This window comes from Herpailurus yagouaroundi, unplaced genomic scaffold (assembly GCF_014898765.1).
Source record: "Herpailurus yagouaroundi ecotype Mexico unplaced genomic scaffold, PumYag 203, whole genome shotgun sequence".
NCBI classification, from domain to species: domain Eukaryota; kingdom Metazoa; phylum Chordata; class Mammalia; order Carnivora; family Felidae; genus Herpailurus; species Herpailurus yagouaroundi.
In genome coordinates this window covers 6,134,447-6,150,639 of record NW_024412434.1, presented here as the reverse complement: position 1 = coordinate 6,150,639, position 16,193 = coordinate 6,134,447, and the positions used below count along the sequence as shown (strand labels likewise).

General features: G+C 35.7%; 1 protein-coding gene across 6 annotated transcripts in view; it reads right to left on the bottom strand.

The window, feature by feature from the left end:
* ZNF438 (zinc finger protein 438) overlaps positions 1 to 16,193 on the bottom strand; it is a 172,767-nt gene that overhangs the window by 23,364 nt on the left and 133,210 nt on the right. For all 6 annotated transcript variants that reach the window (XM_040451049.1, XM_040451052.1, XM_040451050.1 and 3 more), the window contains one exon: positions 4,465 to 4,535. In XM_040451049.1, coding sequence (XP_040306983.1) covers positions 4,465 to 4,504 — 40 coding nt within the window. In that variant the 5' untranslated portion in view covers positions 4,505 to 4,535. The remainder of the gene's footprint in view (positions 1 to 4,464; positions 4,536 to 16,193) is intronic.

Genomic DNA, 16,193 nt, shown 5'->3' with positions numbered 1-16,193 from the left:
AGAAGTTTATAAAGTACTAGGAGCTTAAAATAAGATCATTTTTCTAAACTTAAAAGAAATATGAATATTCACTAGTTTCCCCAAGTGTTCCTTGAGTTCTAACATGCTACATTCACTAATACCAGAATGTTTATGTCTGGCTGCACATATATATTTTTAAGTCTTTATATTTTTATAATTATTTTAAAAGTATTTTATTAAACTCAGAAAATCCAGGGCTGTTTTTTATTTTCAGATCCAAATCTCAATTCACATGATACACAGTAATGGCTATGACTGCAGTTAAATACTGTACAGATTTTGAAAATTAGTAGGGGTTGACAGTGTGTACTTAACTAACTGTAGTGGTTCCAAAGGGGGTCATTAAGACCCTCTTGCCTAAAGCATCTGCTGTGTTCTCACCCCCCTTTACTAATAGTCTCATTGAATAAAAAGAGCACTCACAATTTGAAAATTATCTTTAATCAATGCAAATGTGTTAAGACAGAGCTGAGAAAAGTGTTAGAAGACCCGTATAAGAAGACCTTTCTACTTGCAGCAGACTTGCCTAGTAAATGGCAAAACTGAATTGTGAAGCTGGCAGATTACTAAGAATTTTGAATGACTCCAGTAAAACTGACCCTCCCTGGGCTTAAATGAAGACTCTTCCCTGTCCAATGAACAGCAGGACTTGTTTTAACTAACTATGTGGAGACTTAAAATTCATCCTGCCTTCTCCAAGGTGCAAACTTCAATCCTTAATTGGCATCACCACAGTGAACTTCTTTATAGTACGTAGCAAACATAAACTGTCCCTGTGAGAGAACCATTTGGCAAAGCTGCACATCTGTGTGAGGTTCCTTATCTGGCAAGTAAGTAAATTCCTGTGAATTTTCAGTCACTGTAGTGGTTTTGTCTGTCAACAAATTTAAAGTAGAAGTTACCAACAACCGTAGATGGCCTTTTCCTGTTGTTTTTGTGCCTTTTTTTCCAAAGACATGGTTTATTATTTGCTACAATTTGCTATTTTCTAACACAAAATACCTGCCCTTATATTTCTATTATCTTATTGTTGAAAATATCAAACAAAAAGATATTTCTATTATTTTATCACTTGAAAATATCAAGCAAAAAACCAGAAAGTTATGGGAAAATCATAAATCTTACCCCCAAATCCTGAAAGTATGAAAAGATAGAAAATTGTAATGAAATAAGTCTAATGAACTTCTGGAGATTCTATAATACCTTCACACAGAAAGGAATAATGATGACAGTAAATTATAATGGAAAAGCTTTTTATACAGTACAAATTATCATTAGAGTAATACTACAATATTAAATCTCTTTATCCAAAATTAGAAAACATTTAAATAGAAGGCACTAGAATTTCTAATTAGTTTCCTCTAGTTTTTTCCCAACTTTAAACCTATATCCTTTGACCCCTAAATTCCACGTGGTTGTCTTCTACACATGTGTTAATGTCCTGCACAAATATCATCCGTTCTGTTGTGTTTCCTGACCAAAATGTCAGCCTCAAAACTTCTGGCCTACCCAAGTATCCCTTCATCCATGTTCTCAAGTATGTCATACTCACCTCCAGTACATCATCTGTCACGCGTTATTCTAGTTAATTATATACATGTCTGCTCTTCTAATAGGATTTTGTGTTTTGTAAAAGCACAGGATGTCTGACTTACTTTGGATCTCTCCAATCTTTAGGATCTGACATATCTCCTCGTTAAGTATTACACTGGTGATCATTAAAGCTGCTTCCACCACTGAAATAATAGGAGATAGGACGTGATACGTTGGATTTTCTTAAGCCCCACAACTCTGCTGGTAATATTCTACCCCGAACTTTATACATTAGTATGTATGTGTGCATGTGTGTTTACAAGTCTGAAATTTAAAAGTATCATACTTTATAGGTAGCCATCCATGGTGTGTTAAATAAAGTACTCAGCATTTAATTAATGACATGTGCCCAACACATTCCTCATGTCACATAATTGATTATACTTGATGACAGAAATAAAAACTAGTATGTTTGATCAGAGAAGAAAAAGAGGGATCATCTAAAAACAGAATTAGAGACATTCTTTATAGATTTACAGTGTGACACAGGGGACAAATAGTGAGTTTTGGATTTTGATAGATCTTAGCTCAGTCACTTAACTGACTGGTGATCTTGGTAAAAGTAACCAATCTCCCTGAACCTTTAGATTAAAGATTATACCTAGTTTAGGGTAGGATTGGATAAAACAAAGGATGTAAAGTTGTGGGTAGAGTGACTATTACCCTGGAGGCACTTGATTAATTGAGCTCTTTTCATTATTCTTTTTTTCTGTTAAATTCTGGGTTGGAGGCTTAAGCATCTTTGGTCCCAGAAAAGACTGACCAAGTACTTACTAGAGCTGCTGAACTCCTAGCTAGGCTTGAAGGGTCTTATTTTCTGGCCAAGTCCATGGAGGTATAACTATGCTTAGGCGACAGCTCGAGAGGTAGACAAAACAAAACAAACGAAACAAGCCTTGCTGAGAAACAAAGTAGGCAGGAGGTGTGCGTGGTGACACGTTTTACTGCCCTGTATCAGCCAGAAACCAAGCGGCTTGTTGCTTAGATATTCACACACACTTACAACCTTTTAGAGATGGAAAAGAATGTCTAGTAATCCTGGGTTTACTAACAGGGAAACTGAGGTTTAGGGATACAATAACCAGTCTGAATTTCCACAGCTGGTTGGCAGCAGATGAGGGAAAGGAGGGCAGCTGGTTTGACATTTGGCCCAGCGTTCTTCCTCATAAGCGGTCACACATCTTGCTGAGATGAAGAAGGTGATGCCACCTAGGACACTAAATTTCCAAACCCTTGATCAGCTACCTACCACTGCAGAAATCTTCCAAAGGATATAAACCAGAAAACATTCACAGGAAATGCACACATTTTATTTCTAGTTAGGATTGCTCCCGTCTCTCTCATCCCATGTCCTTTCGTATCTTCATGTTTGTGGACGGATCTTGTGTGAGTTTCAGACAATCTTACCATCCCTTTGGCCAAATGTCTGGATGAGAACTAAGCCAGAAGTCTGCCCCGTGTTTACGTCCCTTGGGTCACCTTGGATCATGCGTGGCCTTTTACGGCCAGTAGGCACCAGAAGCAGGAGGCAGCCATGCTCATCTCACTGCATCAGCCTCCACACATACAGGGAGACCAGGTATTAAAAACAACGATGAAGAGCCCACTATGTAATTTGGAATATGCTGGGTGATTTATATGTATTTCTCCTTTAATCTCTATATGACCTATAAGGTAGTACTTACTATGTTCACTTTAAAGATTTATAGATGAGAAAGCTGAGGTCAAGTGATGTACCTAACACATGCAAATCAGTGGTAGACCTGAGTGTCAAAACCAGACTCAGTGCTCTTAACAGTTATGACACTGTCTTTCCTTTGGGTAAAGAGATCAAAGAGTGTCTGCTTCTGTTAAGGGTTCTTTATAGCAAATTCCCTCCATTGGCTAAGTTATTTCTCTTCCATGAATGAAGCCTAATTTTGTATCATTGAAGACATTATTTTTCTCACAAACATATCAAAACTTCTCTTCTGTGTAGAAGAGAGCATGTAGGGGCAGGTGAAAGACTTGAATTCTTCCTAAAGGTTGGAATTTGCCCTTTACAGTGCAGTAAATTTAATTGCTCTCCATTCAGAAAAGACTCTATCTCCACCTGTAAACTGCTTTTCTTTTTTTTTTTCAACGTTTATTTATTTTTGGGACAGAGAGAGACAGAGCATGAACGGGGGAGAGGCAGAGAGAGAGGGAGACACAGAATCGGAAACAGGCTCCAGGCTCTGAGCCATCAGCCCAGAGCCCGACGCGGGGCTCGAACTCACGGACCGCGAAGATCGTGACCTGGCTGAAGTCGGACGCTTAACCGACTGCGCCACCCAGGCGCCCCTAAACTGCTTTTCTGAAAACTCCAGGAGCTCTTCTTAAAAAACCACGATTTTCTTTTTTATAAATCATATGGGGCTGGGGAATGGTTTTTCGTATGTTTCTTTTGAAATGACTATGGGAAAAAACAAGTCAAATATCCCCTCCCTCTACATATCTGTTGTATGTGCATGTGTATAAGAATATATATATTGTCTTCTAAGATACATGTGATTCAGCTTCACCAAAGCCAATACTCCATAGTTTCATTTGACATCTACTGGTACCAGCTACGTGCCAGCTAATAGGCTGGGTTCTGAGTTTTGTGTGGGTTGAGATGACCCGCTCTCAAGTTCTCAGTCAAGGATACATGTCCTTTTATACACTTAAGTAATTTAACAAAGGAAATCAACTTTCCTACATAATTAGGATTTTGTTCTTAGTTCCTGGAAATAAAATCACCTCTGGTCAGAGGACAGTGGCATTGAATGTATCAATTAAAACTGTTTATAACATACACATGACCATTTTTCTCAGCATGGTTCATCTTACCTTGTTGATCTTTTGGTGGTATTGATAAAAAATTCTGCATTATGATGTTTTTGACTTGAATAACAATGTCCCTAAAAAATAACCAAACACAAATAATAATTAGAAAACAATTCAGATGCCTTGTTCATACACATGAAAAATATAAATTATAAGCTCTTTAAAAATTCTTCCAATTTATAATTGTAAGAGTAATAAGAAATGGACTGAACTATGAAGAAACTAATGCTTTTATTTCCTTCTCATTTTTATACAGACAGGATTTTACTGAATGTACTAGTATGGGCTTAGAGAGGGAAGCAATGACACCATGAGAGAGGAATTATATCAGCATCTCTGCCCAATGAAGGCCAGGGAAATGTGAAAGTTGGCAAAATTAAGATTCCCTGAAAATGCCCTGCCAGATAATTATGTTTCGTATACTCTACTTAAGAAGAAATAACTAAAATGTTTAACAATATAGGTAAAGGTAGTATAGTTGCAGTATACTCATTTGATGACATATAATTCAGACACTAAGATACAATTATGACGATTATGTAGCACAATGGAAAATGCACTGAGTGAACACCCTAAATGACAATATACTGTAGGATTACAACTATATAAAAAACAAAGGTATTGCAAAATGCATGGCAGGCAATATGTTAAGATATGTTTTGGCAACGTGTTTGTTGAGGCATTACATTGTTTTTGCCTTTAACTGAGCTATTTTCCAACCTGTCTATAATACAAGATATTTCCAAATAGTCTACAATATATACTTGAACTATTTGAATATAAAAATAAGGCAATTAAATACATTGAAAAAAACACGGGTAAATATCTTATAAGCCATCAAACACAAAAGTGTTTCTAGCATGACACCAAAGACAGAAGCCATGAAGGTAAAGACACGAATTTTTCTATTCAGAATTTTAAATGCTTTTAAATAGAAAATTAGCCAAAATTAAAAGGCATGACATTTGCTATAGCCAAGACTGAGTAACAGAGACCAGATTTGTCCTCCTGCCTGAAACAACCAAAAATATAGACAAAATATACGAAACAGTACTTCAAAACACTGGACACCAGATCACAAAAGACTGATGTCCTGGGAAACAGGAAACAAATGAGACGAGCAATGTTGTAGGAAGGGAGAACCCTGTGGAGAGTCCCAGAGTAATGGGGAAAAAACCTCTAGAAAGAAAAAGAGAAACAGCAATAAAGAGGGTCTCCATCAAGTATTTGCTCATGTACTGCTCAGCACATGCAAGTGAAGAAACTACCTTTCATCATGAGAAGATCCAAGCTGCTCAACACTCACAGTGGGGCAGGAATATTGCCTATTCCCACCAGCCAGACTGAAAACACCCCTAATTCACAGGACATCAAGTAGAGCACAAAGAAGGGTCTTGCCTTAGTAAAGGGAAATAATTTAATTAAGCCCTACACCAAGCATGTCTCTGGTTTCTTTTGTTTGAGAGAGAGGGGGGAGAGAGAGAGCTCATGTGTGTGAGCACATGCAAGGGGGGTGGGGACAGAAGGAGAGGGAGAGAGAGGAACCTTAAGCAGGTCCCATGCCTAGTGCTGAGACCCACGTGGAGCCCACCATGGAGCTCAATCTCACGACTGTGAGAACATGACCTGAACTGAAATCAAGAGTTGGATGCTTAACCAACTGAGCCACCCATGCACCCCTCTCTGGTTTCATATAACAAATCTTAAAGCAAGAGTGAAAAGGAACAAGCTATTTCCAAGTGTCTTGACTGTGCATTTAGAACAAAACTCAAGAATATTTACAGACCTACAAAAATATCCATCATGCAACAAGGTAAAATTCATAATATCTAACGTCTAAATAAAAATTAAGCATGCAAAGAGGCAGGAAAACATGAGCCATAATGCAGAAAATAATCAAACTGACCCTGAACTGACACAGCTATTAGAATTAGTGGTCAAAGTTCAAACTGTAATTAAGTAATAACTATTTCATATGTTCAAAAAGTTAAATATAGACAGGAAAGATATTAAAAAGACCCACATAAAATTTCCAGAGATGAAAACTATAATATACAAAATGAAAATACACTGGATGGGATTAATAGCACATTAGCCATGTCAAAAAAAAAAAGTTAGCAAACTTGAAGGCACAGTAATAGAGATTTTCTAAAATGAAACTCAGAAGGCGAGAGTAAAAAAAGAAAAGAGAAGAAAAGGAGAAATGGTTAGCGAGCAACGGGACAACTTCAAGCAGCCTAAATATATCAGCAATTGGAGAGGTGAAAGATGGAAAGACAAAAAAAAAATCATTTTAGAAATAATGGCAGAAAATTTTCCAAATTTGAGTAAAGCTATAAACACACAGATCTAAAAAGCTCAAAAACCTGGAGCACAAAAACCCATGAAAACTATACCAAAGAATATTATGACCAAGTTGCTCAAAAATAGTGGGAAAAAAAAAGTTTTTTAAAGGCATTCCCAACACATCTTACGTATAGAGGACTTCTTGTTGGAAACAATGCAAGTGAGAAGACAGTGGAGCAACATCTTTAAATACTGTAAGAAAAAAAACCTGTAACCTAGAATTCTATGTTCAGAGACAGTATCTTTGAAAAAATAAAGGAGAAATGAAGGATTTTTTTGTAAATACAAAAGCTGAAAGAATTCATTACAAGTCCACTACACTATAAAAATGCTAAACAATGTCTTTTAGGCAGAAAGAATAAAACACTAGATTAGGGTATGGGTTTATATATAGGAAGGAAAAATACTAGAAATGGGAACTACATGGTAAGCATACAAGGTTTTTTTTCCTTAATATTTAAATCTCCTAAAAATACAACTATTTAAATAAAAATAATTCAGAATGCAATGTGGGGTTTATAATGTATGTAAAAATGATATATGGTAACAATATGACCAAAATTGAGAAGGGAGTAATATAAGTACATAATTTTAAGTTTCTTATATTATCAGTGAAGTGGTATAATATCACTGGGAGGTAGATTATGGTAAATTAAACATATATATTATACATCTGAAAGCAATACCTAAAGTCGCTAAAGAAAGAATTTTAGAGATAAAGCCAACAATATAAAAATGGAATCATAAAAATATTCAGTTTTTCAAGGGAAAATGAAAAAAGAATAAAACAGATGGGAAAAACAGAAAAAAATGAGCAAGATGATAGATTAAAATCTAATCATATCAATAATAATATTAAATACAAATGATCTAAATATCATAATAAAAGATAATGCTTGGATAAATATGCAAGGTTCAACTATATGTTGCCTGTAAGAAAGGCACTTTAAATATGGAGATACAAATAGATTATAATTAAAAGAATGTAAAAAGATATATCATGCTAGTACAAGACAAAAGAAAGGTAGAATGGCTATATTAATATCAGAAAAAGTAGATTACAGAGCAATGAATGTTAGCAGGCGTAAGGAAGATCATTTCATAATTATAAAAGGTCAACTCATCAAAAAGAGACAATAATCTCAAATGTTTATATCCCAAATAACTGAGCTTCAAAATACATAAAGCAAAAACTGACAGAGCTTCAAGGAGAAATATACAATAATTTATAATCAATAAAGGAGACAGAAAATCACTAAAGATATTAGAGGTCAATTTGACCTAACTGACATTTATAAAATATTTCACCCAACATAACAGAATACACATTGTTTTCAAAGCACATGAAATATTTATCAAGACAGACTATATTCTGGGCCATAAAAACAAGTCTCAATATACTTAAGAGGATTCAAGTCATATAATGTATGTATAATATGCTCTCTGACCACAATGGAATTAAAGTAGAAAGCAAAACAAATAAAGAAAACCCACAAATACTACCTGGAAAATTTCCAAATATTTGTTCATTAAATCACATACTTATAAATAACCTATGAGTTCAAAGAAGAAATCAAAATGAAAATTAGTCTTTTGAACTGAGTGAAATGCAAATACAACGTATCAAAAAGCAATACGTAGGGAGAAATTGAGACCGCTAAGCATCTCTTCGAGTAAATAAAGTAGATCTCAAGTCAATGACCTCAGTTTCTACCTTAAAAACGAGAAAAAACAAATTTAATCCAAAGTGGAAAAAAAGAAGTAAGAGATTGGAGAGGAAAAAAGGAGAGGAAATAAGTGAAATGAACAACAGAAAAATAGATAAAAATAATTAAATAAAAAGATTTTTTTGAGAATATCAATAAATTTGATAAACCTTTAGCTTAATTCATCAGAAGAAAGAAGACACAAATGACCAATATCAGGAATGAGAGGTGACATCACTACAGACACTAATGCTATTAAAAATAGGGATCATTACAAATAACATTTTGGCAATACATTTGATAATTTAAATAAAATGAACAAATTCCCTGAAAGACACAAACTATCAAAGCTCACTCAAGAAGTGAGCCTTAAAATCATAAGAGACTCTTAAATACATAGAACAAACTGAGGGTTGATGGGATTGGGGTAGGAAGGTGGGTTAAATGGGTGATGGACATTAAGGAGGGCACTTGTTGGGATGAGCACTGGGTGTTACATGTAAGTGATGAGTCATTGGGTTCTACTCCTGTTGCCAAGACTACATTGTATGTTAACTAACTTGAGAATAATAAATAAATAAATAAATAAAAATAAAAAAAATAAAAAAAAGAAGTGAGACTTATTATATTTTCAAAGAATTGAATTTTTAGTTAAAAATCTTCCCTCAAAGAAAATACTAGTCCCAAATAGTTGCTTTGATGAAATCTACTGAATAAAGAAGCAATAATACCAATTATATACAAATATTCTCAGAAAACTGAAAATGAGGGAATTCTAACAATGTAATTCTATGAGGCCAGTATTATACAGATACTAAAACCAGATAAAAAGCCAATAGAAGGAAAGAAACCTCCAGACCAACATCCCCAATAACATAAAAGCAAAAAGTATAAGCAAAATTTTAGACCAAAGGCACTACAAAAAGAGAAAACTACAGGCCAATGTCCCTGATGAACATAGATTCAATAATTCTCAACAAAATACCAGCAAACCAAATTCAACAATACATTAAAAAATTATTCACCACAATCATGTAAGATGTATTCCAGGGATGCAAGGGTCATTCAATATTTGCAAACCAATCAATATAATTCCTCACATTAACAAGACATAGGATAAAAACTACATTAATATCTCAATAGATGCAGAAAAAGCATTTGACAAAATACCATATCCATTCATGATAAAAAACCCTCAACAAAGTCAATTTAGAGGGAATGTACTTCAACATAACAAAGGCCATATATGAAAAACCCACACCTACACATCATACTCAATGGTGAAAACCTGAGAACTTTTCCACAAAGATCAGGATCAAGACAAGGGTGTCCACTCTTAACATGTTTATTCAACATAGTACTGGAAGTCCTAGCTGCAGCTGTTAGATAAGAAAAAGAAATAGTAGACATCCAAATTGGTAAGGAATAAGTCAAACTTTCCTTATTTGCAGATGACATAATACGATGTATAGAAAATCCTAAAGACTCCACTATTACAACTAATAAATGAATTCAGGAAAGTTGCAGGATACAAAATCAATATACAGAAATCTGTTGTATTTCTATACACTAATAATGAAGTAGAAGAAAGAGAACTTGAGAAAACAATCTATTTATAATTGCACCAAAGAGAACAAAACACCTAGGAATAAATTTAACCAAGGAGTTGGAAGACCTATAAAACTTACCTGAACACTATAAAACTTAACTGATGAAAGATATTAAAGACAACACAAACAAATGAGAAGATATTCCATGCTCATGAACTGGAAGAATTAATATTACTGAAATCTCCATAATACTCAAAGTAATCACAGATTCAATGCAATCCCTATCAAAATACCAACAGCATTTTTCACACAATTAGAACAAATAATACTAAAGTTGTATGGAACCACAAAATATTCCAAAGAGCCAAAGCAATCTTGAGAAAGAACAAAGGTAGAGGCATCACAATTCCAGATTTCAAACTATACTACAAAGCTATGGTAATCAAAACAGTATGGCAGCATCACAAAAACAGACACACAGATCAGCAGAATAGAACAGAGGCCCAGAAAAAAACCCACAATTATATGGTCATTTACTCTATGACAAAGGAGGCAGGAAAATACAATGGGGAAAAGGCTGTTTTTTCAATTAATAATGTTGGAAAAACTGGACAGCTACATGCAAAAGACTGAAACTGGGTCGGGTTCTTACACCATACAAAAGCAAAACAAAACAAACAAAAAAAAAAACCTCAAAATGTATTAAAGACCTAAATGTGAAACCATAAAACTCCTAGAAGAAAAATGGGTAATAATTCTTTGACATCAGCCTTAGCAACATTTTTTTCCTCAGGCAAGGGAAACAAAGGCAAACATGAACAATTGGGACTACACCAAAATTGTGCTTTTTGCACAGCAAAAGAAACCAACAAAACAAGGCAACCTACTTAATGGGGAGTGATATTCACATGGAGACTCTAAGGGGTATTTTTGCAATATGCATCCTAAGCCTTAAAGCTCGGCATTCCTTTTGATTCTGACCTTTCTTCCACTTCAGAAAGTCATCATGATAATGTGCAAAGCTATATTGCCATCCATCTTCATTATCATCATTTTTATTACCTTTTTAGAATTCTTTAGGGTGCCATACACACCAAATGTAAAACCTCTAAGTAAATTAGGATACATTTTTACAATAAAACTATTACAAACAATGCTTCTTAAAATACTAAAAATATGAAAAATGCTTATCATACATTTTTGTATGAAAGGGGTTGGTTGCAGAGAGGTATGGTTCAATATTTCTCCCCCATATATGCATGAGAAAGCTACTAAATATTAAAAGGGGTTATTTCTGAGTGGGGATTAATTGCTATTTACTTTCCTTTTTAGGTTTATGGATATCTAAGTTTCCCTAGTGAATAAATAGTATCTTTGCTATCAGAAAAAAAAAGAAAAAAAGAAAAAAAAAGTCTTTATATTATTGCTCTGGAATGCTATATATGGAATGCCATTAAAATAATTTTACCTGTACCCCCAATATTTTGGCAGTTGAAGTAGAAAATTTGCTCAAATGGAGTCTAATGCTTTCCTCTGCCACATAAACATAAAGTACTGCTGTCCTTAATTCTATACTTTAATTATAGTAAATGAATAAATTATGTAATAAATATGCCTAATGCTAAGTGAAGAAAACTTATGAATAATCATAATATTGCATCTTCTGATTAGAAATAAAAGTGCATTACAAAAATGTGCTAGAGGAAAAGTTGCATTAAAAATACACAGGACCTAACAGTATTTTTCAAATACCATACAAGCAAAGTCAATATGCATCTTTACTCCAGGTACCCTGATACAGCACTAGCAGGCAGTGTGTCCTTCACAGTATATATACTCTCTGATAATTAAAACCTAGCTTTTCTTTTTAATAATTTTTTTTTTACTGCTTATTTATTTGTGTGTGTGTGTGTGTGTGTGTGTGTGTGTGTGTGTGAGAGAGAGGGAGACAGAGACAGAGCGTTGAGCAGGAGAGGGGCAGAGAGAGAGGAAGACACAGAATCCAAAGCAATAAGCTGACTTTTCTTATTTGAATGCCAAAAAATATATTAAGCAGAAAAATCTATCTGAAAGGGAAAAAAAATGAATGCAAACAGTGAATGCCATAAATTATAGCATGACTTAATACAATATGCCCTATAAATCACTCACATGATTACTTTTAATTTTAGTTAATATGTCATATTTAAAGAGTTGATTAAAAATGAAAATTAGGTGAATTGGTTACTTGAGAAGTGACAGCTTGATGGTTCTGGAAATGGAAATCTCCCATTTATTCCTAGTTGAGGGAACCTAAGGCAGATAGCACCTGGTCTTTGTTATACTACCTTGTCTTAAAAATAAATTTAGACAAAGAACCTTACAGAAAAAGCAAAAGTCATTTACTCCATGCTCAACAAGCTTATTAACATTAACGCATGGTGTGAATGTGTGTTTCAGTGCATTCTCCTTTGTGTGTATATGGGCACCAAACAGAGCTGCAATGTGGATGTTCATCTAGATAATTATTTCTAGGGAACTATTTCCCAGAGAATAAACATGTCATACATCACCTGCCTGATACAGTGTCATTCAGATAAATGCCATAATATAATAAATTTGGCCAGGAGAACTTGAAATATGAAAATATTTTAAAAGGTAATAAAGTCTTGGGTACCTCACCATTGGTAATTTTAACAGGCTCCTCTTTGTATGTTAAAATAATGTGATTGGGTAGCTGCTTGCCTCTCAGGCCTTCCTCTACTTCTGATTCCACCGTGACTTTTGATTTTCAAGTACTGGACAGTGACAATCGCACAGGTTTTAGGTTTGAGGCTAGAACCAGAGTTGGTGAATCCACAGATGACAACTTCACCTACCCTGTCTACGCTGTAACTCTTCTGCACTGAGTGCTTACTGTATGCTGGTAAGTTAATTCACACATCTCTCTTATCCTCACATGAGCATCAGCAGTTGTCATCTTTCAAGTCAAGAAACTGAGGCTCAAAGAAATTAAGTAACACATGCAACATCATTAGGATGACCCAACTTAATTTCCCCAGGTGTGTCTGATTCCTAAATTCATAGACACGCTCATGCTCTCGTCCATGCAGATTCTCCCTCCCTCTCCACCCTCCCTTCCTTTTTTTCTTCTAAATATGAAATTTATTGTCAAATTGGTTTCCATACAACACCCAGTGCTCATTCCAACAGGTGCCCTCCTCAATACCCATCACCCACCCTCCCCTCCCCCCCCCCCCCCCCCCCCCCACCCTTTTTTTTTTTTTTTTTTTTTTTTTTTTCTTCAATGTTTTATTTTATTTTTGGGACAGAGAGAGACAGAGCATGAACGGGGGAGGGGCAGAGAGAGAGGGAGACACAGAATCGGAAACAGGCTCCAGGCTCCAAGCCATCAGCCCAGAGCCTGACGCGGGGCTCGAACTCACGGACCGCGAGATCGTGACCTGGCTGAAGTCGGATGCTTAACCGACTGCGCCACCCAGGCGCCCCAGTTTGTTCTGTTTTTAAGAGTCTCTTATGTTTTGGCTCCCTCCCTCTCTAACCTCTTTTTTTTTCCTTCCTCTCCCCCATGGTCTTATGTTAAGTTTCTCAGGATCCACATAAGAGTGAAAACATATGGTATCTGTCTTTCTCTGTATGACTTATTTCACTTAGCATAACACTCTCCAGTTCCATCCATGTTGCTACAAAAGGCCAGATTTCATTCTTTCTCATTGCCAAGTAGTATTCCATTGTGTATATAAACCACAATTTCTTTATCCATTCATCAGTTGATGGACATTTAGGCTCTTTCCATAATTTGGCTATTGTTGAGAGTGCTGCTATAAACATTGGGGTGCAAGTGCCCCTATGCATCAGTACTCCTGTATCCCTTGGGTAAATTCCTAGCAGTACTATTGCTGGGTCATAGGGTAGATCTATTTTTAATTTTTTGAGGAACCTCCACACTGTTTTCCAGAGCGGCTGCACCAGTTTGCATTCGCACCAACAGTGCAAGAGCGTTCCTGTTTCTCCACATCCTCGCCAGCATCTATAGTCTCATGGGCCCCCCCCCCCCCCCACACCCACACACAAGGGTCAACCAGGTCAATGGAAATACTACATAGAATGCTTTTGTCCTGGACACTAGAATTGAAGGAAAATCAGTGAAACAAAGAAGAACTTCCTCATGATTAATGACATTCAGCCATGGAACCTATTCTAGAACATGCTACATGACATATTTAAACTCTGTCACTGAAAAAGTTGAGGAAGAAGCTGACTGATGCTTTTTTTTTAAATCAGACCTAAGAATACATAACGTACACATTAGGAACGTGGCAGGAAAGGACTGAGATAGGTTGTGTGACCTCAGACAATGTATAACTGAAAAAGCCAACTTTCTGATGTATTATGGAACTGAAAATGGTCATGACACAGAGGAGGAGAAAAAGGAACTGCTTGAGTGAACTTATAATTGTGAGGTATTCAATACTGCTCTTGTCCTTTATATACTTAGGTATTGTTTGAAAAAATTTAATGCACTTGTGATGAATTTTCCTAGCTTGTTTTAAGTAATTTCATGTGGCCATTATATTTCACTATTTTTTTTTCACTTTTCAAATCAACTTAATTGAGATATAATTTATATACAACAAACATATACATAAACATAAACGCCACTGTAGTATTACATTCTTGCTTCACATTAGGGGCCTGGCTGGCAGGACCGAGTGCCCATTTCAGGGCTAGCTAATCCTGGAGATGGCAAACAACTCCGCTGTGAACATACCTTCCATATACAAAGTCCACATCCCCAACCACCTCCATTATCTTGCTGTCACATAACTTGCCCATAATTTCCCAGGTCTAAATCACCCCAGGGCCAGGTGCTAGAGGACTAGGACCATCCTAAAGCCTGGAGCTACTGAAATCATTCAAACTAGCCAATCCTAACTGCTTACCTTGCCCTGCCTTGTCTTTCCCAGGAAAACCACAGTAAAGGCTCCAGGCCATGCTTTCCCATAGCTCCTTCTGCCTCCTGACCAATGCCAGAACTTCCCAATGTGGCCACCCTGGATGGCATGCCCCTCCTCTTAAGGGACTGTAAGTAATACATTCTTCTTTCAAAGGTAGTTTTCTCTGTTTTACACATCATACCATACTTGAAACAGATCCCAGACATATTTTAAGAAAATATAAAATATTAATATCACTTCAGAAAGTTCCCTCATTACCTGAAGAAGTTCCCTTGTGCTCGCTACAGTCAACCCCACCCCTCATTACAGGGCCCGGGCAATCATTGATGCTTTCTGTCACTATAAATGAGCTTTGCCTGTTCTAGAATTTCATATTATTTCATATCAGTCAAACAATACGAATTCTCATGTTGTGTGCATCAAATCATTCCCCTCTCTTGCCGAATGATATTCATGCACCCACCGATGGGCATCTGGGTTGTTGCCAGTTTTGGGCTATCATGAATAAAACCACTATAAATATTCGTGTCCAAGTCTTTATGTAGACATCTCTTTGGTGAAAGCCTAGGAGTGGAATTGCTGGGTGGTATATTAAATGTACACTTAACTTTATAAGCAATTAATTGCTTGTTTTCCAAAGAGGTTTTCATTGATTTAAAAAGCTACCTCTTCTAAACAATGATTGAATTCATGTTTTTTGAGATTTTTACATAAATAAGAGGACCCAAATACCTTAAGGTTCAATTTTGTTAAAATAATATAAGCTTATAGTATGTAAATTCTGACTAATAGTAGCATTCATCATTCACTCAGTTGTAATAAAGGCTCTTATCTCTGTCCTATTTTAGAAACAAATAATAAAATTCTCAAATCGGTACTAAAAGATTAGAAAAGCTGAAAGAGGATCTACAGAATATATTTGGATCCATTTAGGAAATTCTTAGTGCTTCATTAATATAATGTATTAATATTTGACAATCTCCTTCCTTCCCTAAATGGCTGCATACTGCTAATGAGTTCAGTAAGAAAGCCCCTCTTTAAATTCAGATATTTCTGAATGTCAGCCACTGACACAGTCAAGTGCTTTACAGAGTCATCCTGGGGAACTAATTTTAAGACCCTCCAAGGCAACTTCTTTTCTACTTGGAATTGGGGAAACTTTGGAAGTACAT